Source organism: Microtus oregoni, unplaced genomic scaffold, assembly GCF_018167655.1.
Source record: "Microtus oregoni isolate MIOR12 unplaced genomic scaffold, Mior012 000021F_ref0000039, whole genome shotgun sequence".
Lineage (NCBI taxonomy): Eukaryota > Metazoa > Chordata > Mammalia > Rodentia > Cricetidae > Microtus > Microtus oregoni.
This window is the reverse complement of record NW_024543080.1, coordinates 38,392,701-38,419,663: the sequence shown is the minus strand read 5'-3', so window position 1 is coordinate 38,419,663 and position 26,963 is coordinate 38,392,701. Positions and strand designations below refer to the sequence as shown.

The following is a 26,963-nucleotide window of genomic DNA, read 5'->3' as shown; positions in this document are numbered from 1 at the left end:
ACAATTAAAACAAAATAAAACAAATGAAAAACGACATCGTTCCAACCCAGTGATGGCAATTACTTCCATGAAACAGATTCTAGTTATTTCCACCTTTAAGACAAATATGTCCCGGGCACAATTTATAATAAAATGAACATCGTGAAAGTACAAAACTTTGCCTTCTTGCAGAGAAGCAAAATGGGCAAGCCTATATTGTAGTTGTGGCAACCTGTTCAGCTGGCAGAGTCTATAGGAGGGGGTGGGACAGGAACCGTGTGGCCAGGTCTACAGGTAATGTCAGCACGGAGAACAGTAAAAAGCTAGAGCAAATTATTTGAACATTTTCATCCAGTCGTTGCTAAATCTGGCCGTGTTCATTTATTAGCTGTGGGCCGGTGGGTTAAGTTATTTTAACATTTCAGGTCTCTGATTTCGTCGCTTGTAAAATGGCGATGAGAAGGATGCGTTACACTATGCCGCTGTAAATTGCTTAGAGAAATTCCTAGCACGTTGGCACAGAGCAAGCGCTCTGCCAAATGTTTGTTAAATAAATACAACATTAGGCTGGGTTACCCTCCACCTCTACACAGCTGGTAACCGGTAAGCCCCACCTACATCCAAGTTAGGGGGAGGACGATGTATCCTACTGCAAGATTTTTCTGACCCACGCGGTAGAGCATTTGGTGGATCTGCGACGTCACACGCTTTCTCCAGGTCCCCAGGCTGCCCATCACCCGATCTCCGCGTGGGCGACACGCACGCCTACCTCCCGCTCAGGTTCCTTGGCTTCACCCCACACCGGCGGGCCGGCTGCTCCGGACCCCGCCCACCAGCCTGGGAACGCCCCTGGGGGCGGGGCCGGGGCGCCGCGCACGCGCACTATCCCCGCGTCGCGCCTGCGCCGTGGCCGGGCTGAGGGAGGCGGGGGCTTGGTATGCGAGCGAGTGTGTGAGGGGAGGGAGGTGTCCCGGCCGAGCGTGGTACTACGGCGGGCGCGGGCCGGAGGGGGCGGGGGGATGCGCCGCGGTGGCGGCGCGGGCGCGGGCGCTGGGCTGGGGCTTGGCCGCGCCAGAGCAGCGGATCCCGGTGTCGTCGCGGCAGCTGCGCGGGTGTCGCGCCGGGTCGGAAGACGCCGTGCCACAGCGCTCCCCCACTTTTTTTTTTTTTTTTTGAATAACCGGAACCAATGAACGCGGCGGGGAGCCGAGCTCCGCGGGCTGCCGGTGAAGGGAGCTGGCTAGCGCCCGGCGGGAGTCCGTTTCCGAGGCGGCGGGGCCCGGGGCAGCTGGCGGCGAGCGAGTGGCCGGCGGCTCGTGGGAGCGCTCCTCCCGCCGCGGCACCGGGTCGGGCCTCGGGCTGCCCTCTCCGGCGGCGCTGGGCTTCCCTGCTGCTCTTCGGGCTGTTGGTGGCCGGCGCGGCGGACGGATGCGACCTGGTGCCCCGGCACCTCCGCGGGCGGCGCTCGTCGGGGTCGGCCGGAGCGGCTGCGTCTCCTTCGGCTGCGGCTGCGGGCGAGCGCCAGGCGCTGCTGACAGGTGAGGCCCGCGCCGCGGCGGGCAGGGTTGGCGGGACCCCCGGGCCGGACCCCCATCCCCGAGGGGGGGCGCCCCATGGTTGCCTCGGCGCCGACCGTCGCACTTCGGACGCCTTCCTAGTCCACCCGACTGGCGCTTGATTGCGGCTTCTCCGCCCTTTAGTGGGTTTCTGCGAGCTTCCCAGCAGAGCAATGCAGTGGTTTCTCTTTCGTGCGGCCGAAGGGGCCACTGGGGTCTGCAGGAGAATGGGCTCATTTCCCCTCTTCCTAAAACTGCGGGAGAAAGTAGGCGGCAGCAGCAGCAGCAATGCGGTATGGAGTCGCCTCTGCTGCCTTTGCAAAGGCAGCTGGCAGCGTCTTAGCGATTGTGAGCCCGGCTGAGCGCCTTGTCCCAGGGGAAGCTGCTGAGGAGATTCTTTAAGAGCCACAGCACCTAGTGGCATTAGTGGTTATGAAGAAACGTCAAAGTCTGGTGTGTTTCTGTGGGGTACGAGACCGTTGTCAGGGATGGAAAGTATATGCTGTTTGAGAGCATCACTGGGTGACAAAGGGTGCAGAAGGTTCAGCAGGTAACCAGAAACACTCCTAAAATTCACCAAGTGCAGGGTGTTTGTGACGTGGATTTGGGCAGCATAGTTGTGATGGAGTGCACCAGCATCTTTTAAATACAGAACGTTTTGGCACTTACTGAAAACTCGCCAATGTGTTTGGTAAGGTTAAGTAGAAAATTGTATGCTTTAAAAGCCTTCGTTGTCTTATATAACTGATCTGGTGTGGTTTAAGCAATGATGTAAAGGTCCTGAAATGATTTCCTGGGGCAAAGTGGTGGGGTTAGAGTAACTTATTTTCCTTCCTGCTGTCTTTATTTTTAAGGTAAATTTTCAAGTTTTTCTGGAGGAATACCAAGGTTTAAGAGGAAGAAGATGACCCACTATTAATTTAACTACAGCGATAGCCCAAGAGGCGCCTGGGAGTCACTAACAGCTGCTCTGGGAAGTGTTCAGGAGTCTTTAGATGGAAGCAGCTTTCCTTTGAGTTCTGTGACAGGCTATTTCCTGTTGTAGAGAGAAGGATGTTGTTGGTAAACGTTGTCAGGCAGTGTGGGAGTTGTAGGGTATAGAACATACTGATCAGCTTATTTAAGGTACTCAAAAACTTAGCAGATCCTGTTCAGCTGACACAGGGAACACATCACTGCTTGCCTTGTATAAACGATTATAGAATAACCATCTCTACGTACATAATACCGTGGGGGAGGGACAGATTGGATGGTTTCCTGCTCAAATCGTTATTTTCTAATAGAAATGTGGCAAGTGTAGAAGGGAACAGGGATAAGCTAGTTAAGTAGGACTGTAGGCTGAGAGCTTATTGCCTCCCGTGGGAACGGAACAGAATCACTTTGACTTTTACACTATAGGAGTGTAGTTTTTTTTTTTTTTACGAAATGTTTGATTAGTAGATGATTGCATAATGCCTTATTGAATGTAGTTGGCAGAAAGGCAGTGAACTAGAATTTAGATGTTTATTGACTATTTTAGCAAGTATGTTATATCGAGACCACTATATCAAGAAAATAAGTGCAGATGGAATTTTAATAAGGTGAAACCTTTTTAATTTTTCTGTATTTCTTTATGGCCTAGTGGAAAAGACAAGGTGATTCTTAGTGAGAAAAATCAGACGTATCACACAAAATGAATTTGTATTGTAGTGCTTTTAACTAAGTTTACTGAAATAATGTTAACTTTGGAATTACTTCTGTTGATCTCAAGTTTTTTTTTCTTTTGTTCGAGTATTAATTTTAAAAAGTTAAACATTTCCATTTAAAGTTTCAGCTTTTAAGACTGTGCGGTATCCAAGTTGAATCGTAGTAATTTTAATAAGTTTCTGTTAATATAGTCAGTAAAGCTGGCATTTGGGGAAATGTATATTGAAAGTCACTTGTAAAATTAGAATATATTGAAAATTGCTTTGACTTCTATGGACTCTGTAGGGCCCTTTCTCATTTTATCGTCGTTTTGAGTGTAGTTCTCTTTTATGGCTCCTCTTGTTATATTAAGCCTGGAACATAAATTGATGGTGATATTTTATGCTTTAGGAGGTGGAGCCACAGACAGACCCAAGGTTTATGTTCTAGACTGTGTTAATGGATGGATAAAGACATGAGCATCATTTGTAAGATAAATACATTTTGTTTTAATTTTGAAATTTTAAAAGTTTTGAAAGAATTGTGAGAGAACTTTTCTCAGTGGTGCCCCGTTAAATCTGTCATTTCACTGTTGGTACTTTTAATAGCTTTGTAAATTGACAGCCACACCACTTTCTGTTTTCTCCAGATTAGTATTTTTAATACTTAACCGTTAGGAACTTCTTAGGAATTTGCCTCATTAATACAATCTAAAAGATACCTTTTCATTGAAGCTTACCTCCCAAGGATTTATGTTAGTGTATATTAAGATTAAATTGTTTTTTATATCTGACTTGATCTTAGTTTGGAGCAAGAAAAGTGTTCTTGTGGAGATAAGCAGTGATACCATCAAAATAAACAGAGCCATTGTCTGAAATGTTTTAATAATGTAGAACCAATATTTATAATATCACATAAAATTTTAAATTGTATGTTTACATACATACCACACACACACACACACACACATATATATATTTAGTTTAAAAAGTAATTTAAATGATTGAAATCTAATTGAGATTAAAGATTGACTGGAAGCTGAAAAATTATATTATAAGTCAGTACTTTTGAAAATCTTTTTGTTTAACACATACAGCATCAATAGTGGGGAGTGGTTGAACTCATCAAAATTGAAGTAATGGTTTCTGAGAACTCTTGGAAGGGCAAAAGTAAGCTCTGTCTCTCTGCATATATATGTATGTATATGTACACAAAACACAATTTGGGAGAATATGTAGAATAATTTAACACTGTTTTTCACACACACACACACACACACACATACACACACACAGCTAATTGTTTCAGAATTTTAAAGCAACCAACATTAACTTTAAAGTGCTCTATAATTTTTTAATGAATGAAAGTAACATTCTTTAGGGCCTATAAAGATTTTTATCACTTCATGGATTTGGCATATTTTTAGTAGTATAAAATAAAAACTTTAAGGTATGTCTTTTAGATGTATTAAAATCTCAACAAAATCTTAAAATGTTCTTAGTTCAAAGTATTAAACCATTTCAAAGGGCCACTTTATCCAGAAGTGTTAAAAACACCTATGCTACGGGACTTTCACTAATATACTGGGAATTTTTCAGGTTATGACTGGTAAAATATTAATCCAAGTTTTTAATTGTCACCTTGCATTCCTAAGAAGACTTATCCAGTAGCCACTACCTTATTAATGCCATATTTGAGTGACTGGTTGACTGGGGTGTGCTGTATGTATGCCACGTTGAGTCATGCTCTTCACTAGGTTGGCCTGTGCTTGTGTTTACATTGTGACACAGAGTGTGTTTGCTGTAAGCTTTCTTTTGGTGCCCTCCTGCTGTTTCTTTTTTCCGATCTTTAACCATTGCTGTGCTTACATTGTAACCACAAGACCTGCTTCTATCTGAGTGCCATCTATTCTTCATGTTTAAAATTAGTTATAAATTTGTTTAGAAACATCCCATTCCTTGTTTAAGACTCAGGAATCCTGTTGGTCACTGTTGAAGATCTCATAAGTACCAATTGGAAATAAGGGTTTAAGATTTAGCTTATACTTGGGCTAAATGGTGGTGGCACAAGCTTTTAATCCTAGCACTTGGGAGGCAGAGGCAAGCGAATCTTTGAGTTGAGTCCAGCCTGGTCTACAGAGCAAGTTCCAGGAAGGCCAGGGCTATATGGAGAAACCCTGTCTTGAAAAATCAAAACCACAAAAACAAAAAACTCCTCCCCCCCCAAAGCTTACTTTCTTTTATACAAAAAGAAGGATAAACAGAGATAATTTGCTGGTGACTTAATTTGTGGATGGGGTTAATGCTAATGTTTTTAGGTTAATTTAGAATCATGAGTAACTGTATCAACCATTTTGGATATTGAGGTACTGATTGTTACTATGTGAATACTTTCGGAGTTATACTTGGAGATACATATTTATACATAAAGTATAGACTGATTAATTAAAATTACCAACTAAAAATCATCAACATGCTACTTTTGATATTCATTAGAGTTTGGACCAAGTTAGGAACTTACTAGGAGATTATTTTTAATTAAATAAGTTTTAACAACCAAACCATTATTGAATACATGCAAAAGGCAGCAAACTAGGAATATGAAGGAATATGCACAAGATCAGACTCTAAGTTTGCTCATTGGTCACTCAGGCTAGCCCAGGCTGGGGAGTAACAGGTGCATTAACTAGACTTTACTAGGTGTCCTTAGTGTGCTGGCTGCTTCCTATGCATCAGTATATTTAGATCTGAGACCAAAACTGTCAGAGTATTACTTTCATAGAAAACACAAGAAAATGGATGCTTTATGCCAATATGTAATATACACTTACAGACCTGAACAACGTGAGACCAGCTTTGATTAGCATAATAGTGGAGTGCAAGCTGGTGGGGAAGGGAGAGGCTTCTGTAGAACTTGAGGTAGCCCCAGGTATGTATACCTCATGTAGACCAAGAGGAGGCAAATGGAAGAATAAGGAGGATTAACTGCTCAGAGATATGCCTAGAATGTTTGTGGAGGAAAGGAGAAGAGGCTGGGCCCAGGTCATCATGTGCTCCACACTGTGTTTAGTGTGTAGGGAGATGTCAGCATATCTAAAATTGAGTTTCTCAGCCTTGTACTAGGGAATATGGGGAGCAATCAGAAAAATGTTTTGGCACATTAATTTTGCTAGTTAACTTGGAATACTGACATGAAAATTTGCAATTTAAAACATTTAAAAATACTAAATGTGTACATCCTCTGGAGAATGTAAAGTTACTTTAATGTTTTAGGACAAATCAGAAGACATTTTGAATAGTCCAGGAGTTTAGTTCATAAACTCTTTAGACTTCCAAGTCTTTTAGCCTGTCATCAAGAGGGAGAGGAGCTGTGGTATTTGAGCACGAGAATGGCTTGTGTTTGAGAAAGTGAGTTCTGGTGGGTGGAAGTGGGCAGACGAAGGTAAGAAGGTAGTCAGGAGGCAGTGCAGGGGGAGAGGACTTGAGGGCTTCAGTTACATAGTGGCTCTGACAATACTTGCAAGGAGCTTTAGAAAGTTTTAATTCTTGTGTTAGACAGGAGCCTGGCTGTTTCTTACCTTTTAATCTCAGAGTTTCTAGAATGACTTAAATTAATACTAACCTTTGAAAAGTCCCAGAAGAAACGTGGTGTCTTTTTCACTTCAAGTATGCCTATTTATTTCAAAATTAGGTGTTTGTGTGCATGATTTGGCTTCTGTGATGATTCGCAAAGTTGTTAACAAAACAATCACAAGTATACTTGCTGATTACTCTGACAAACAAGAACACTGATAGCTAAAGATAATATATTTGTATGTTTGCATAAAGCCTTTTGTTCTATATTTCAGTATACTTTTTATTCTCTTTTAAAGAATGCCTATGTCCAGGTGGAGCTTGTGCCATATAGTAGCATGTACGCTCCCATCTAGATTCTCCAGTCTCTGAGCAACAGTCTTCTGAGTACTGGCTAATTATTCGTTTCAAAATTAACTGTTGAATTTCCTGTCTGAGGTTCAAGCCTGCTTTGTAGGTGGTGATCTGTAACACCAAACCTAAGTAGGTTGTTTTTGCCTTTTCCATTTTGATCTTAGTGTCTGAAGCTTTTTAATTCTCAGTCTTTCCTGACACTTTCTAGTCTGACTTTCAGTAACCACTTTCCTTGACTGGAGTCTTTGTTGCTTATTTTAAGGATGATTCTCTCCTAAATCACAGTTCTCAATCTTGTGTTCTTCCAGCTGAACATTTATTTCCTCCTCAGAGAACTTCATTACTAGGAAAGTTCTACTAGGGTAGGGAACCCCAGGCCAATGGTTGCTTGGACTTTTGGCCTTTTTTCATGCGGTGCTACTGCACAGCCATCATGGCTACCATCCCCAGAATGATTTGCTTTCAGCTAGGCTTTGTCAATCTTTTAATTTTCAGGGAACTAACTTTGGATAAAGGATAAAGGGAGTTGCAAGATGTCAATAGTGAGGATTGAGTGTTCTTTAAGATAGGGGTAACCAGTTCTCCCCGTTCTAGCTTTCCCCACAGGTCCAGGAGTCTCCCAAGCCCAACAAGAAGTTTACTGGGATGGGCCTGCTCTGAGTGCTTGCTCTGAGTTGATGTTTATGTGTGCTGCAGATCTTGGCCTCTGCAACTTTGTGCCTCCAGTTATTTTCACTTTCTCTGTCTCTCTCTGATCTTCTTGAACTTGCCATTATGTAAATGAAACACTTCAAAAACTCTTACTGAATTAAGTGCTGGGTTTTTAAATTTTAAAAATACTGGCAGTGAATCTTATTTACATGATTTCTGAGTATTAAACAATCTTGTTAAAAAAAATCCTTGGAATAATGACAGTGATTTGTATTTGTCAAGTGTTTCTCAGGAAGTGAAAACAGATTTTCAATGCTCCGAATTTCTGTTCTTTCTTATTGGACAGGGCCCTTTTATGTAGCTTAATCTAGTCTCTCTTCATTTCCTTTGGGCTAGTCTTAAACTCCAGATGCTTCCACCTTCCCCGTGCTGGTTTTACAGAGTGTGATCATGTTCACCCCTCCTTTGAAGTTATCATCTACTGTTCAACATTGTACATTTTACAGATCTGTGTTTTCTTCCCTCTCCTGTTTCTCTTTCCTTTTAAAAAAAAAAAATCTGCTGAGTCCTAGATGATCTTGATCTGCCTTCTTTGTTCTTGTTTTCCACCAATGCCTGACTTCTCCATTAAAGATGAGTGTAAGTTTCTCTGTCTCCTCATTCTGGTCATCTGTGAACTCTTCTGCTTTATCACATGTATTCATTGTGCTAATCTTTGTTACTTTCTTCTTGTTACTAATTAAAATATTTTTGTGTTTCAAAAATTTCAGTGATGGGTGCCTCATATTTTTGGAATTTGCATTTGTGAGTTTGCTGTTTGATGTGCAGTCAGGCCTTATGGTTGTGAGAATGGGTCTGAGGAAGTACTGAGGAGATTAAAGGAAAAAGCCAGTTTTTAGTGGGTATGTGTATTTGCATATAATTTTACACATTAGTTAACTACTGTTGTGTGGTAGCCATGATTTGAGGAACTTGGGTTATAAAGATGCTACAGTTTGCTTTTAAAAATTATTGCAAGAACAGTAAACTTGAAACTTGCCTGGGAATGCATTTGCACAGTGTAAGAAAGCGTTAGTTTTTGTAGCTTATCTATTTGCATTGCTGTGTTTACTAGAAATACACTAGAGTTATCTGTACTTTCATGTTCTTTTTCAGAATAGCCAAGATGTGGAAACAACTTAAATGTCTGTTGATGAAGAATAGATAAGAAAATATTATGACATACATGTACACACAGATAGTGGGATATTAATGTTTGTTGATGGAACTCTGGATAAAGAAAGTGTGATACACAGACACACACACACACACACACACACAAACACACAGAGTGAGATTTATCTGGCCGTTAAAAGAGGGAAATCTTGCTATTTGTGGTAGTATAGATGAATCTGGAAAGCCTTCTGCTAAATAAAACAAATAAAGAAGTAAATAAAACACACAGAACAATATATACCTCATGGTCTCTCTTGTGTGTAATCTAAAAATGTCAAATGTAGTAGAATAGAGGTTTCCAGGTTTCCTTAGATTTTGTAAGAGAGTACATTATAAATAGTCTTATACCAAAAGTAAAGGTAAAGATATGAATTGATGATGATGATGACTGTTTCACAGTTATACCCTTAGCAAATCAAATAGTACACCTGATATAGCTATATACACTTCAGTTGTCAAGTGTGCCTCATTAAAATAAAAAATGTGTTTAGTACAAGGTTTTAGTTTTTGTTGTGCATTTCCAGTACTAATGACAAATTGTGTGTGGTCTCCACCCCAATTTTGGAAGCTGGGATCTAGCCAGGACCTTGCCGATGCTAAGTAAGCTTTTTACCAAGGAGCTACACTTCAGCTCCCTTCCCCTTTGGAATAAGATGTGATGTAAGTAAACACAAACTTCAGATTCAGCAAGATGTCTGGCCTTTCAAGATCAGTAAGGTACCCTGTCCTGAAGTCTGCTAGAGCTGTACCCACTTAAAGGCTGATGATAAGTGTGTAAAGGCATGGGGATATGACTTAAATAGATGTTCTTTGGAGAAGTTCTGTTTTCCACAGTGGAATAGAGCATTGTCAGATAGGAGAGGACACACAGTGTGAGAGTAGGAAGCTGAGAAGGGATACATTGTCACATGAGAATGCTAGATGTGATTGTGGATAGCAGATATCCAGGATGATGTGACAGTCAGTGCTGAGCCTGTGTACAGTGCGCCAACATTCAGATTTACATGTGGAACTCAGAGTTTTGGTAGTAATTTTGCATTTCTTAGTTCATTTAATCCTTAGAGATTTTTTTTTGTGAGGTTATTATTGCTATTTCCTATAGTCAGTGTTACATATAATGGCAATTTAGTTTGTACCTTAAAATCTTTCAGTACCGGGGCTGGAGAGATGCCTCAGTGGTTAATAGCACTAACTGCTCTTCCAAAGGACCTGGGTTCATTTCCCAGCACCCATATGACAGCTCACAACTGTCTGTAACTCCAGTTCCAGAGGACCTGACACCCATGCCAGTACACCAATGTGCATAAAAACAAACAAACGAACAAATAAATTATTGGACCGGAGAGTGGTTAGGAGCACTGGCTGCTCTTCCAGAGGACCAGGGTTCAGTTCTCAGCACCACATGGCAGCTCACTACTGTGTGTAACTCCAGTTCCAGGGCTTCTGACACCCTCACACAGATACACATGCAAGCAAAACACCAATGCACATAAAATACAAATAAATAATTAAAATATCTTCCAGCGCCAAGGATCTTTAGATTAAAGTAGAGAGTATAGTTGAACTTGAATCAAGCTGAGAAACAACAGAATTAGATATCTGGGTGGTGTGAAACTAGGTCTTTATTATCCATTGGCCTTTGAATTACATCTTCATTTTCTTTGTTACTAATCAGAATCTGCTGTGAAGTATCCTCAAGTTTTAAAGATCATTTCCATGTAATATACAGTCTGGAGCCCAGTAATATACCTGCAGTGTTCTGTAAAAAGTCAGCATCCCCAGTAAGTGGGAGTTGGTGTTTGTGCTCTGTCTTTTTGTGAATATTCTTCATGTGATGGAATGCGGTTTTAAGATTCATACAGTTTTTATTTGGGGTAAAAGTTTGTTCTTTTATATAATGTGATTTGATTAAGACTACAGCCTGTAGACTGTAGCAGGTTTTATTAGTTTGAATCCCAGTCTGATAATGGTTTATGATTATAGATGGGTGACCTAATGTGTTATGTTCTAAATTTCTATATCTTTAGAATAGTGTTTAAAGAACAAATGAGTTAATGTCTGCTTAACGTAGAGCCTGGCCAGTGTAAGTGCCCAGTTATTGCTAAAGCTGTTTCCACCTTCGTCCATAGATACTATGAGGGATAGTCGTAGAAATGTGCTGAGGCTTGCTGAGTATTGGTAAGGTACTTCTGTGTTTCTTTTATGTATTCATCTGTGCAGTCCTGGGAATTGGACATATAGTCTTGCATGCTACTACAGAACTGCATTCCCAGCCCTTTTTGTGGCATTAAAAATAAACAAACATGAGGCTGGGATAATAGCTCAGTCTATAAGGAAACTGCTTTAAACATTTGTCCCTGAGTGTTCCATCACTAGAACTGGTGTAAAATCCCTGGTTTTGGTGGCATGTACTTGTTATTCCAGCACTAGGGGGTAGAGACTTTTGAGGATCCCTGGGGTTAGCTGGCTTACCAGCCTAAGCTACTTAGTAAGCACTAGTTCAGAGACAGATACTATCTCAAAAAAAGTAGGTAGATGGAGCCTATGGTACAATAGCCAAGACTAACTTCTGACCTGTGTGCATGCATACATGTGTGTTTGCATACATGCATAAGCACACACACAGAATAAATGACAGTATCATTTATGACACTTCTGTGATCTAAATAATCAGATCATTAGTGATCTGAAATTGACTCTTGCCATGACTTTAGGCAGAGTCTGTACAAGATTAAGCCATTCAGAATTAACAGCATGGATCAGGGAGGGGTTCTTGAAGCCCACCCTAGCTGAAGAGCTATTGGCAGATGGTGGATGGGAAGGACAGCCAATTTTCAATGGGGCAACTATAATATGCCCCCCACATCAGTGGATACCCCATGAGAATGTGGGTATCACAAATTGAATGCTGTGGGTTATTAAAAACATTATAACGAAGAAGCATGAAGTTGGGAGGAAGACCTTTTTGGGCAAAGTCTGGGGGAAGTTGGTGGAAATGATCATAATGCATTGTATACATGTATGAAATTCTCAAAGAATAGGTTACAAGGTAGTAGAAAAATGACACTATTTATAGGCAGTGAAGTCAGTACTACGATAGTTTATAAAGAAGTTAATGACTCTTTAGCTAAGTTATTGTGTATGTATTTTATTTTATTGTTTGTGGTGCTGAGGGCCTTCCCATATGGGCAAAGCTCTCTATCACTGAGCAACCTCCCCAGTTTACCTTTGTTGTTCTAGCTAACCAAAGACTTTACAGTATTTTATAGTTGAAATGTCAGCAATAAAAACTCAATTTCTGAACCTAAAAGTTTATTACAGAAAATCTAACAAATAAGGAAGATTAAACTAGAACACACATTTACTTAACAACTGGCAGTGCCTCTTCAGGCATTTTTTTTTACACTCTTAAAATATGTTTATTTTATATGTATTTACTAATAACCTCAGGGAGTGATTTAAAAATTGTATTTTTGGAGTAGGAGATTGGTCTCAAGGGTCTTTCCGTGCTAAGCATGTACTTAGAGTAATTTGAAATATGAAATTAATGAATACTTAGATATCAAGTGTATTATATAGGCTTATGAGAAGTGTTTTGAGAACATTGATGAGTAAGATTATAAGGCTCTTGTTCTCATAGAGCTTATAGTAATATTTAAGTTGGGAAAATAATATTTTAAAATTATGAGATGTGCCTATTAAGGAACAAAAGAAAATACATAAAATAGAAAATAATGTGGATGAGATGTTGTGGGGACACCTCTTAATTTAGGTGAGTGGGCTAATGGGGGAAGCTTCTAAGAAATTCATATTAAAAAATGACATTTTCCCTCTCTTTCCTTCTCTCTATTCTCCAAGCCTCCCTCCCTCCTCCCCATTGCAGGGATTGAACTGAAATTGTCAGGCTTGGCAGCAAGAACCTTTACCTGCTGGTATCTCACTAGCCAGAAAGTCATGTTTTTAGTACAATATTTCAATTGGCTTTTTAAATATTTTAGTGTGTGTATGTGTGTGTGTGTGTGTGTGTGTGTGTGTGTGTGTAAATTTGTGCATGTGGGTGCAATGCCCATGGAGGCCAGAAAAGGGCATCCTAGAACTGGAGTTCCTCACACTGTGAGCTCTTCAATGAGGGGACTAAGCACAAAGTCTCTGCAAGTTTGTGCTCTATAACTGCTGATTCAACTTTCCTGTTCCCTGAAGATTGTGTGTGTGTGTGTGTGTGTGTGTGTGTGTGTGTGTATTGTGTTTTTGATACAGGGTCTTACTATGTAGCTCTGACTGCCCTGGAACTCACTATGTAGACCAGGCTGGTCTTGTACTTGAACTCACAGTGATCTGCCTGCCTCTGCTTCAGGGGTGTTGGAATTAAAGGCTTGCACCATTATGCCTGACTTAAGGCCATATTTTTAATATAGTATTTGAAGGACAGGTCATTGCAGAGTTGGGAGATAGAATACCACATATAGAGGTAATAGTATCTTAGTAAAATTTGAATTACAAAAATTCCATTTTGGGTAGGAGAGATGGTTCAAGATCACCAGTATAAAAAACTGGGCATGGCAACGTGAGTGTAATACTAGATCTGGGGAGGTGAAGATTGGCAGATCCGCTGGGATTCATTGGAAGCTAGACTAGCTGAATCCATGGGCTCCTGGTTTAGTGAGAGACAGTGTCTCAAAAAAAAAAAAAAAAAATCAGGTGGATAAGCAGTTGAGGAAGATACCCAGTGTCAACCTGTAGACTTTATGTGTCAGGGGCATGTGTGCACAGCCCCATATGTGTATGTGCACATACCTGCATGAATGTGCTACCACCCCCCCACACGGGGTGGGGGGAGCGAGAGAGCGAGAGAGAACACTGCTTTAAACATATTTAGAGGGGGGGAAGATCAGCATGAGATCTGGCTGCTGAAGAGAGTAGGGCCAGATGGTACAGAACTTTGTAGATCTTTCCTCATGTTGGGCTTTTTCAGAGGCTGAGAGAAGCAGTGAAACGTTTTAAGGAGGGAGTGAAATGATAGGACTGTTTTTTATTGTTATTTGGCCTGCACAGTCTTTTTAGGCTATGATAGAAAAAAGTATATAATATAGCTACAGTAGATGCTGAGACCCTAACCCTCTGCAAGAGCAGCAAATATATAAATAATAAAATAAATATATAAAAAATAAACTATTAAAATAGAAGTAGTTTTAAGTGTATGCTTTTAGTGCTATTAGGTAGTTTTAAGTTGTTGATTGTCAGAACTTTTTTTCTTATAAAACTGAAACTATACCTGTTAATTCTGTTTCCCCAGCTGCTGGTAAGTGTCATTTTAAATGTTTGTTTCTGTGAATTTGATTACATTAGGTGCTTGATGTAAATAGAATCCTACAGTATCTGTCAAATTGATACTCATTTGTTACTTGACCGATTGTCCTCTGTAACATTAAACAGAATTTCCCAAGGCAGATACTTTATTTTATATGCAGACTGCATTTTCTCCTTCCCTCCCTCCCTCCCTCCCTCTCTCTCTCCCTCCCTCCCTCCCCCCTCCCCTCCTCCCTTTTTCTCTCCCTCCCTCTCTGATCACATTTTGTCTGATGTAAGTAATGTTAGTAACATGTATGTGCTGATTTCTCTCTGACACCTGCTTTGGTTCTTCTTTTTACTAGATACCCAGAAGTGGGATTGCTGGATATGTATTGCATTTACTCTTCATTTTCTTGACTCTTCATGCTATTTTCTAAGTGGTAGCATCATTTACAGCCTGACCTTGAAAAGTGTGCAGGGTACCACGCTTTGCATGAGTTCTCTTTAAGCTCTGTTGTCTGCTGTTTGTAGGTGATGGAAATTGATGGGAAGCCTGGTCACAGGGAGATTGTCTAGGCAGGTGGATACCCTGTCCATTTGGGAGTGTTGTAGAATTTAAGGGAAAAGGAAGAATTTAGTTTGAAGTTAGAATTGATTTGGCTTGTGTGTGGATTGGGACACTACTGTGGTGGTAACAGAGGAAACAGAGACTGTTCTTAGATTGTATTGTTTAAAGTTTCTGAAGCCTTGCATGGTGCTCACCATTCTGGCATACAATATTCCTAGTGGACACCAGCATATTTCTTCTCATGACTCTTTGGTCAGGCTGGTTTATCACCAAAAGGAAATAATTTACTTGTTTAGGACAAACCATGTCCCTTCCTACAGCTGGGAGAAGGGGCTTACTTTACCAAGCATGTTGTCGCTTATCTGATTCTTTGAGGAAATGACATATTAGTTTTATGAACTTTAGAAAAGTATTGTGATTTTTTTTTTTTGGAGTGGGGTAGTATTTAAAGTAGTTTAGTTACCTTTTAGGGCTGTTGTAAATATTATTTAAAAGTGTTTTACATTATCAAGGAACGATCAGTTAGCATCATTTTTACTTGACTCATCCTTTCAACTATAATGTCTGTGTGTGTGTGTGTGTGTGGTGTGGTGTGTGTGTGAGGGAGATACCTTATTTCTTTGAATAATGATACCATTGTTTGTCTTAACAAACACAAAATCTGTCTCTGTTTTTCTAAAGATTTATTTATTTTTATTTTGTGTGTATGGGTGCTTTGCCTGCATGTATATCTGTGTATTATATATGTGCCTAGTGCCCATAGAGGTCAGAAGAGGGTGTCTGATCTGCTGAAACTGGAGTTACACATGATTGTTAGCTACAGTGGATGCTGAGACCTAACCTTCTGCAAGAGCAGCAAGTGCTCTTAAAGGTTGAACAAATCCTTGGGGTTACACTTGACCCTTTCCTCACCTCTTTTCATCTTCTTTCCTACCATATTTGTTTTAAACTCAGTCATCTGGGCTAGATGAAACAATAGTCTTGTAATTGACACTTTTCTATGTCATGCTTGTTAGTAAAACTTAATTTTTCGGCTGGGCGGTGGTAGTGCATGCCTTTAATCCCAGCACTCGGGAGGCAAAGGCAGGTGGATCTCTGTGAGTTCGAGGTCAGCCTGGTCTACAAGACCTAGTTCCAGGACAGGCTTCAAAGCCACAGAGAAACCCTGTCTTGAAACACCAAAAATACCTTAATTTTTCCAGATGTCACTAGTTAGATCTAAATTTGACATGAGGTGCCTGGGGGAGACAAACTGTTGATCTGTATATCTCAAGTATATGTCTGGAAAATTGGGCTCTCCTTTTTCCTTTATTCCTTTGCTTTATGTTTTTGTCATCTCAGATCGTCATGTCTTTCAAAGACCATTACAAATATTTGTCATTCAATTGGTGAATATTTGTTGAGAACATTTTGTGTTCAGTGCACTGCTTTCAAAGTTGAAGATAGCTGGGTAGTGGTGGCGCACATCTTTAATCCCAGCACCAGGAGGCAGAGGCAGGTGGATCTCTGAGTTTGAGACCAGCTTGGTCTACAAGAGCGAGTTCCAGGACAGGCTCCAAAGCTAGAGAGAAACCAAACAACAAAACAACAACAACAACAACAGCAACAACAACAACAACAAAAAAACGAAAAAGAAAATTGAAAATACAGCAATGGGCAACATTTGATATAGATCCTACTTGTCTGTGTTTTTCTTTTATAAAGTCTTACAAATTATCCTCAGTGACATGTGACTCCTTGCCTGCTCAGGTATTTATTAGAGTGCTTTTTAAAAGTTGTCCCTTAGCTCATAAATACTTATGACCTGAAGTTTGTTTCTGAAGTCTGCTGTGGCTCTCGATACTTTTAATCTCTATCACGATTAATGGTTTATCTATTTCTTTGCCATTGTCCAGTTTTTAAAAACAGGTAGTCTGGTAGTCTGGAATGTAGTATGATTTAGTTATTGGCATCTGCTCTTACTTAATCTATCCCTAGTTGTACCTGAAAGTTTTGGGGTGACATACTTTGAGGAAGAACTGTGTAACTCATCTTTATTTGTGACTGCTAGCTTCTAGTAGAGAAATGTTAGGGGATCTACTTTCAGTTTTCACTTATATAAACTGAGTGCCTGTGACTAATATATTACTCATTTGTCTTAAGTCATGAACTTGGATAATCTCCTATCTTTTAAAATAAGAGTCTAGGGTAATTACATTAATGTGATTATTTAAAAGCCTGGAATTTTTTTCAACTTGTAGTGCTACAGACATTAAAAGACATTTTATTAAGTGCTGGTTAAGTGGCTGCAGAGATGGCTCCACAGTTAAGAGCACTTACTGCTCTTTCAGAGTACATAGGGTTAGTTCCCTTCACCCATGTCAGGTGGCCCACAGCTGCCTATAACTCCATTTCCAGAGGATTTGATGTCCTCTGGCTTCCTCAGGAACGTATAAGCACCTGTTGTCCATAAACTTACCCAAGAACACACATGCACATAAAAATAAAAGAGTATTATGCTTCTGTTACTTATGAAAAGTGCTAGTTAACATGAATTTAGTAGTTATAAGCTCACTATTGAGCATCTATAAAGTTATATTTTTCTTCTGAGTTTGAGAGTATGAGAAACAACACTAGCCTTTTTAACTTCTAGAACACTGCTATAAAACTAAAGTAAGAATCTCTCCTCTCTTGGTTTCATCTTTAATATTCTGATTGTCGTGCAACTGTAGCTTTATTAAATCATGTACTCAGAACAAATTGGCTCACTTATGATTGCCAGTTTCTCAGGGTTCAGTGTCTCGACTCCTTTAACTAAAGCCAAGCAGCATACTATTTATTTACTAATATTTTTACTTATTTATAATATTAGTTATGCAGGTTACAGTGATTAATTTCTTGAGTTTTGTAAAAAGCATATACTTGTGCTTTACAGTAGGGTCAACTTTAAGGTCCTACATAAACCAGAACTAGAATCCAGATCTGTTAACTTTGGTGTTCAGATTGTTGCCATGCTCTGTTTATTTGAGATGGGATCTTGTTGGGTTGTCTAGGTTGTCCTTAGATACTGGGGCCCAGATAATCCCTTTGCCTGAACATCCTGAGTGGTTGGAACTATAGACAATGGCTGCTACAATTTGGTTATTTATTATTTTTGAAACAGGGCCTCTCTGTGGAGTCCAGGCTGGCCTTGAAATGGTGATTCTTTTACCTTAGTTTGCTGAATGCTGAGATTTGCAAGCATGCAATACCATGTCTATGTGTTCCTGTGGGCATAATAGGATGCATCTTAAAATCTTGTATAAACACGCAAATAAGTTGGTTTTTTCAGTTTCATAATATGAATATATATGTTTATATACTTATAAAATTATCTGGTAGCTTTGTAAGTTTAGCTATACATTTTAAGTCTTTTATAGTTGATTTTCAGATAGGTAACTGATACTTATAATAGATTCATCATCTATCTTGAATATTAATAGTCTAAAATCTAGGATTATTTTTCTTCATATTCTAAGTTTGTAAAGGAATGAAAGATATTAAGGCTGTCCTAGGATGTCTAATTTATAATGTGACAATATGAAAATGGACTCTGTTCAGGAAATAGCAGGTAAGAAATAAGCATTCAATCTGTCTTCCAGTTCTAGATGAGTAACAGCTGTTTTTACTTAAATGCCAATTCCAAAATGTTGTGTGAGAGGGGCTGCTTTTGGTCCCGGCCGCTTGGCTAGCTTACACCTGAAATAATCACACAGAAACTGTATTCATTTAAACACTACCCGGCCCATTAGCTCTAATTTCTTATTGGCTAATTCTTACATCTTAATTGTCTCAGGTATATTGTTATACAATGAGAAGAAGCTGACTTTGACTGTACAGCTTGAAGTAACTATATTGTTGTGGAATATTAGTTGAAAATGTGTTAGATTTGCTTATGCTGTGGAATATTTGTTTAATGATGCAAAGATTTGTTGCATTTTGTTGTGTTGTATTTGCTTAATTCTGTAAAGCTGTGTTACTTTGCCTGCCTAAAAGACCTGATTGGTCTAATAAATAGCTGGACAGCCAATAACTAGGCAGGAGAGGAATAGGCTGCCAGGCAGAAAGAATAAATAGGAAGAGAACTCTAGGCTTAAAAAAAGTGAGCAAGAAGTCAGAAAAGGAGACGGAATGGAGGAAGCCAGGTGCCAGCTTCTCAGCTAGCCATGGAGTAAGAAGGAAAGAAAAATACATAGAGGAAAGAGTATCATTTGCATATATGAAAATGCCTCAGTGAAAGTCATTGCTTTATATGCTAAATAAAAACTAAGTAAATCTGATTAGATTTCAACATTTATGACTATGGTGTTTGGGGTTACATCTTTTGGCATTGTAATTGTATTGCAAGAATTCCCTGCCTATTTATCAGAAATGGATGTCTACTTCAGTGTTCTGTTCTCTGGTAGGCTGACGATTTCTGCATTTTGATAATGTCTTCTTGTGTGTTGCTTACAGGCTCAGATTCTGTCCACTTTTTCTAATGCTTGCTCACATCCCATGCCCATAACTCATTTCTAAGACATATGCTTTCTTCACATTGCAATTCAACCTGAACAGGTCTGAGCTTTCTCAGTTATTTTCATGATTTATAAACTATGTATTATTTTAGTTAATGAACTTAACTCTTAAATGCTGAACCCTCAAGACCTTGGATTATGACATCTACTTTTATCCTAAAAGCGTATTAGTATTCCATAGTTCTCTTGAGTTGATTTCATAATGTAAGGGTGCTCTCTCACCTTTCCTTTTCTTGGGAAGAGTGCATAATTTTGTGGAAGGATTATGAAAGATTGTGAACTCAAATAAGAAGGCCTAAGCTATTTTATCATTTTATTTTTTATTTGTTGACTTATCCACAGAATACTTATTTAGAGCTTTAACTGTTCTGAATGCCAACATAGTACATGGTTACTTATGGTAGCTTTAATTTATTTTTGAACACACTGGCTATATTTAGCAGTTTTTAAAGAATCACCTTTGCTCTTCCCTAAAATTCTATGACAACAAGAGATACTGAGGAAACTGAAAGCTTACACCTTTAGTTTAGTATAATCCTCCTTATCTCGTAGATAGCGACAGAAGTAAACCTTGCCTAAACTCGCTAGCATTCCACTGGGTAGAACTTCCTAGTACACTTGCCCAGTCTTCCATCACTATAAGAACATTTTAAGGTTCAGCTTTGTAAACTGATTCATCAAGGATCCCAAGAACTGTGTGTGATTATTTTGGTCCTCATAGCTCATATCCTAACCATATCTATAAACACTATGGCTTCTAACCACTGTCTATACTTAAGTTTCTCCTCTTGTCTTTGCTGTTCTCTAGTCCAGGCCACTTTTGCCTCTTCCTTCAGGGGTTCTTGTAACAACTTCCTTTTTGTTACTTCTTTGCCTTTGATAGCCTAGTCTCTCAGAGTCCTATACTATAAGACTACATAGGCTTCTCTGTGCCTCTTCCTGCTTCAGTGGCTTGTTTTCCTGATTATGGAATAGAAACATCATACTCTTGATTTGACTTTTGGTTTTATATTTTTGTCAGGACTCTTTTTTTCTTTGATGATTTCCTGTGGGAACAGTCTCCTTCCTGTTTGCTTCAGTAACCACAGAAATCATTTATTTTCTTAATGTTTAGAACCAGAAATCATGTTTTAACTCATTTGTGATGTGTTGTCTGCACCACCCACATAAATTTGAGCTGTGAAAGGACTGGGCATTGATCATGTAGTATGGAGGTGGTGCCACTCTTTATTATACTTTTCCTAAAACTTTGGACTGGGCATTGATCATGTAGTATGGAGGTGGTGCCACTCTTTATTATACTTTTCCTAAAACTTTTTGGATAATACCTGTCTTAATTCACACAATATGTGCATAAAATATTTACTGTGCCTTATTTTTTCCTCTGATTTTCATGAATGTTGAAGTAAAAGAATAATATATTTTAGCCATGTGTTTTAAACATTTCAACCTATTTTAAGTATATCTTAAGATTTTTAAAATAAGTGCTATGCTCCAATTTTCATTTTTTATCATAGTCTTTCTTACTCTGAACTTAGAAAAAATGTATTACAAACAGTAAAACAAATGCTGTTCAGTATGAGCATTTTAGAATTATTTTTAGGTACAGCAGGAATTGTTTTATGTAGATGTGTTATGGTGTCTGAATAAATCCCTTTCCCCAACTTACGTATGTGACCCCTATAGCTTCTCAGGTGATGTGGTGAGTGTTACTCCTTTGTGAGGTGACCAGGACAGATAAAATCCCCTCATGCATGGGATAAGTACTTTATAAAAGAGGCTTTTGAGGACTGATTACATCCCTTTGCTCTTCTGTCATGTGAGGACTTGGAAGGCAGTTCCCTACCATAGCTGGTTGCAGATCTTGATGATTTTAGCCCCTAAGATTGTGAGTAGTGATTTCTGTTGGGAAACAACTCAGTCTAAGATTTGTTGTTATAATGTCTGAAGACAAAATAGGAATTATCATAGATGCTATTTTGCATCTTGCTTTCTGAAATCTAGCATATCTTGAGCTTTTCCTTAATCATTAAATGAAATAGAAGATACAGATTATTTATTTATTATTGTTGTTTATGTTTCTATTGCATAAATTTTCTTCAGTTTTTCTTTTATAAAACTGATATGAACAAACTTATTCTTTTTGGAGTTATAGGCTTTAAAAATTATTTTTTGGGACTTTCATATAGGAGTACACTGTATTTATATAATTTTAGTCTTCCTTCACCTCCAACACTTCCTGTTTCCCCTGACCTCACTCCTTCTGGTATTCCTGACCTTTCTTATTGTTGCGCATGTGCGTGTGCACACATGCCTCCCCCCCTCCCACCACACTACTGAGTCCATTTAATGTTGCATTTATATACATGTGTTTAGCACTGACTGTTTGGAATTGACTAACATATGGGGTACTTGTGCCTGTGGAAAACTGATTTTTCCCTCCCTCAAGACCAGTTGACTGTTGTCATCTAGGGGTGGGGACTTGGAGAATTTCTCTCATCTCTGGTAGCATGTTGACTGATATGCAGATCTTCTTTAGGTACCATATTGTTGAGATTTCATGGGTGCAACATCCCTGTCCTGTCTAGAAGACACTATGGAGGTGTCCTTATCTTTTGAAGAGTCTCCTCACCCTATTTGTGATATTCCCAGAACCTTCTGTGTAGTAGGGGTTGTGTAGTGTATGTACCATGCTAGGCACCACAGTCACTGTTCTCTGCATCTTGACCAGCTCTGGATCTCTTTCATAGCTTCCGTCTGCTGCAGAATGAAGCTGTTTTCATGAGGGGTGAGAGCTACACATATTTGTGGGTATAGAGATGTGTTTAGATACAGTTAGAAACTATATTGATTGAGGAAAATAGCAGTGATACATTTTTCTCTAGGGTTAGAGCATATTCTCAGAAGTATACTATGATGTTAAAAGATACAAATATTTTAAGGTTTATATGTACATTTCTTTATATCTCTTTATTACTTACTTGACTTTTGGAAAAATGTAGTTTTTGGGTGTTCATGGTATTTTACTGAAAAATAATTGCTATTTTTGGTGGACTATATATATTTTTAAATTTAAAAATTATTATTTCTTTATGTGGATGGGTATTTGCCTGCGTGTATATCTGTGTATTATGAGCATGCCTGCAGAGGTCCTAGTAGAGTATTAGGTCTTCTGGAAATGGAGATACTTACAGGTCTGTGGGTACTGGGAATCGAACCTGGATACTTTTGAAGAGCTGCTGGTGCTTTTGACTGCTGAATCATCTCTCCAGAAATATGTTTTTATTTCTTTGACTATTAAAGGTTTTGAATATCTTATTTTTTGTGTATTATTATTTTTGCTATAGTTGTTTTGAGACAAGATCTTACTATATTGTCTTGGCTGTCCTGGTACTTAATATGTGACCCATCTAGGCTGGTCTGAACTTAAGGCAATCCTACTGTTTCTGATTTAGAATATGGGGATTGCAGGTGTGCAATACCACACTGGTAGAAAATTATTAACAATGAGAGATGGTCAAGACTGGCTCTTCCATGGCATTCTGTTAATTCTGTGGTTATTGAAAAAATGAGAGTTCATTAAAAGGGTTAAGACCTTCTCTTTTCCCCTCCCTTCCCCTTTCCTTCCTCCTACGTAGTAGAGTGCTTAGCAGGCAACATCCACAGCCTTTGAATTTCTTAACAACTTGGATTTCTCAGTTATCTGTCAGATACTGCAGTGTAACAGTTTCATCCTTACTGTTGTCAGTTCCTCTTGTTGTGGCCCTTTTTTATACATGCTAGTTCATTTTAAATAATTGCACATTGTTCTACAGTTTGTCATTAACATTTTAATGACTTTAAAAAGTAAGTACAGGAATTATCTATATTTCTCTTCTACCATAAGAACTATTGCTCACGGGACACATGTGTAGAGGAGAGTTGGGAGGGAAATACAGAAAGGAATAATGGAACAAACTAGTCTTCAGAGTCACATAACTATTCATTCATTCATTTGCTGATTTTTAGTATTGAGAATTGAATTTAGGGTTAACTACTAGCCATTGAGCCACATCCTCAGCCCATAACTCTGCATTTTCATTACTCTGTATTATCCTTTACTCAAGGGATCTTGTGCTTCTTATACCCTGTAGGACAAAGTATTTTAATAAATTAATTTTCTATAACAAAGTGACAATAAGAAGTAGAATTGTACAGTGAAAATAGGGTATGGATAGGGTATGGAAAAGACTGACAAATTTAAAATGAAAACTTTCTGATAAATTTATTTGAAGGAGACAGTGTTATAGTAAATAATTCAGGCTTTTTTTTTTTTTTTTTTTTTTTTTTTAGACAGGTTTTCTCTGTGTTGCTTTGTTACCTGCTCTGGAACTCACTCTTGTAGATTGTAGATCAGGCTGGCCTCAAACTCAAAGATCTTCCTGCCTCTGCCTCCCGGGTGCTGGGATTAAAGGCATGTGCCACCACTGCCTGGCTAAAATAATTTAGTTTTAGTAAGAAGTTGACAGGGAAAAGAATGTAAAGGTGTCCAAATATGTTTCTGTGCTATTAAGTGGTTCACATAAATCTTTAAGGCTGTATGTTTTAGTATGCCACTGATAATTTCAGTATAATGTACTTAATTTCATTATATGAACATCAAATGGATCTGGAGCACCATATTTTCTGAAAACTTTTTTGTTAACAGTAGTCTTACCAAATTGTCACCTGAATTAACACCTGACAAATGAATAAGCCTCTCAGTAAACCAAGAACATTATCTCAAGCAGGATTGAAATAATGGGATTAGGTGCTTGAGTTCTTCATGTCCTCTGGCAGAGATGATGCCTGCTATAAAATGCAGTGGAACAGAAGTTGGGCTGGAGAGCTTCTCTTCCTTATGATCTGGGTTTTGCAGACAGTCCTGAGACCCTTACTATCTGCTTGATGTGGGATTCCCCTCTGCATTACCATTAATGTATGATTACCATTAATGAATAAAGAAACTGTCTTGGGCCTGCGCAGGGAATAGAGGTAGGTGGGGGAAAACTAAACTAAAACTAAACTAAGCTGGGAGAAAGGAGGCAAAGTCAGAGCGAAGCCTTGTAGTAGTAGCCCTGCTGGAGACCGATGTTGGAACCTTGCCAGCAGGCCACGAGCCTTGTAGTAAAATATACAACAACAGAATTGGGTTAAATTAAGATATAAAGCTGGCAAAGAAGAAGCTAGAGCTAATGGGTCAAGCAGTGATTTAAATAATGTAGTTTCTGTGTGATTATTTCCGGGCTAAGCAGCCAGGAACCAACAAGTGGCTTCCTTACAACATTTGCTAACTGAAGTGAAGGAATGAAGGACATAGGATGTATTCTCTATTAAAATGGATTTATGCCATTTTAATCAGCATAATAAATACGTCTGTTTAATAGGACTGTTGTGAATACAGAAAAATGTTGAATACAGTGTTCGGCATGTAGTAACGGCTTCAAAGCATGCCATTGCTTTATGCTGATGCAGTGCTCTAAATGTTTATTTAATTTTTAGAAGTGCTTTGGGTGTATGTTGTAATAAAAGCTTAAAAGTCAGAATGAGATTGGAGTGTGATTGATTGCTACTATAGCAACTGCATTGGCAAACTTAAACCCAAAGAAAACTTAACAGTTAATGGTACTTCTTTGTATGTAGGGGAAGCACAAGTATTTCAAGAGGGGGACATGTTCCATTTCAGTACTCATCTCCAACAGCTAGCCTAGAAACACTGTTTGTGTAGCAACACATGAGCAAACCCCAGCATTTATTCAGCGCTTACTGTGCACTGGCATTACTTTCAGTGCTTTGTGTGAAATGACTCACAGCAGACTGAGGCGCAGACTCATTTTATAGGAGAGGTAACAGAGACTTAGAGAAGCTAAGTGCAGGTTCACAGGGCTGCCAGCTACAGGGTTCACCTTAAATTACTATATTTTGCCTACTGAATATTAACACCTTTGAGTTATAACTTGTTTCACTTTAGAAACCAATAATTTCTAAATTTTACTATTTCCTTAGTTAGACTGTACTTTATAGTAAACAAGCATAAGGCTACTGTTAGCATGTATGTAAAAGTACAAATATCTTAACTGATTTCTGTTGATTGGTTTAGCATTGTGTTTCATGGGCTTAAACTACTTGATACTTGCTTTCTCTAGAGTTTCCACAGTCATCAGTATGTAGCTTATCTGCTTTTCTCAAAGCAAGTGTTCAGTTGCTAGTCAGCACTTACATCAGTAAATGCGTGGTCTTTACTCCACACGTTCTTTTGTCGTCACTGCCTCTACTCAAGGTGGACCTTGGATTCATGTTCTTATTTTTATTATAATTTATATGGAATCACGAGCATATGATTATGTCAATTTTTTATTGTAAAGTTGTATAGTTTATGTTTCAGTATATGCTAAGGTGGAAGATAGGTATCATGGTTTGAGCTGTAAATAAGATTCTCCCTTGAGTAAGAGTGTTAGGTTTTAATGTATGATATATGTGACAAGTTTCTGTTTTTGAGTTATTTTCTGTCTTTTGAGTAATGTCAGAATGTAATTTATATGAATGGTGGTTATTACACCAAAGAATAGGATCAGTGAAGCTTAACATGGAGTCCACTGCTATTTGCATTGTGAGACTAAGTACCTAAGTTTAAATATAGGCTTTGTATGTGCATATGTTTACTTTTACAGTGCTGATTTATCTTAGGAAATACCATGATGGCTAACTGAAAGTTTTATATAAACATTGTCTCACATTTAAGTCTTAAAGAGTAGATTTTTAGCAAGCTGATTACCTGACCAATTCCTCTTATTTGGTGAATGAGGAAGTTGGGACTGGATCTCAAGTGTGCTTAAGTAGAAAAGAACGGGACTATGGCAGGTACGACATTCACTATCTTCATATTTGCTATAGAACAAAATCAGTAAGGGGAATGGAGACAGCACACTGAACAAATGACAGTATCTTGCATAGTCACAATATAAAAAGATTGCTTAACATTTAATGTAAGGTCAGTGTATTATTTCAATTTATGCTTATTGGGCACATGTTCTGGTCCTAGAGTAGTGAGTGAAACAAAGCAGTGATCACACACTGACGTGGGAAGTTGGTACAGGGCTAGTAGACATGCATGTCTGGAAGTGATAGATGCTAGCAGATGAAAAACAGATAAGAGATGGACTATCAGGGACAGTATGTGTGTGCATTCACATTTGCTAGTCTCAAAGACAGGTGTCTTAGGAAACATTTGACAAGAAACATGAAGAGCCTGGTGGTGGTGTTTATTCCTAACACCCTGGAGGCAGTGACAGGCGGGTCTCTATGATCTACAGATCCAGTTCCAGGACAGCCAAGACTACATAGAGAAGCCCTGTCTCAAACAAAACAAAACAAAACAAAATAAACGAAACAAAATAAAACAAAAACCACGAAGCAGTTCCAGGACAGCCAAGACTACACAGAGAAACCCTGTCTCAGACAAAACAAAACAAAGACAATAAAGAAACAAGAAGGGACAGGAATGATGCCTTCCTTTTCTCTTTAGGTGGGGAAGGTGGCATGGTTGAACTTGTCAGAAATG

General features: G+C 38.9%; 1 protein-coding gene across 2 annotated transcripts in view; it reads left to right on the top strand.

The window, feature by feature from the left end:
• Positions 1-899: 899 nt before the first annotated feature.
• Positions 900-26,963, top strand: part of Stim2 (stromal interaction molecule 2) — a 127,315-nt gene continuing 101,251 nt past the window's right edge. Inside the window, exon 1 of one of the 2 annotated variants that reach the window (XM_041671467.1) lies at positions 900-1,517. In XM_041671467.1, coding sequence (XP_041527401.1) covers positions 1,169-1,517 — 349 coding nt within the window. In that variant the 5' untranslated portion in view covers positions 900-1,168. The remainder of the gene's footprint in view (positions 1,518-26,963) is intronic. The other variant, XM_041671469.1, reaches the window with a different exon arrangement.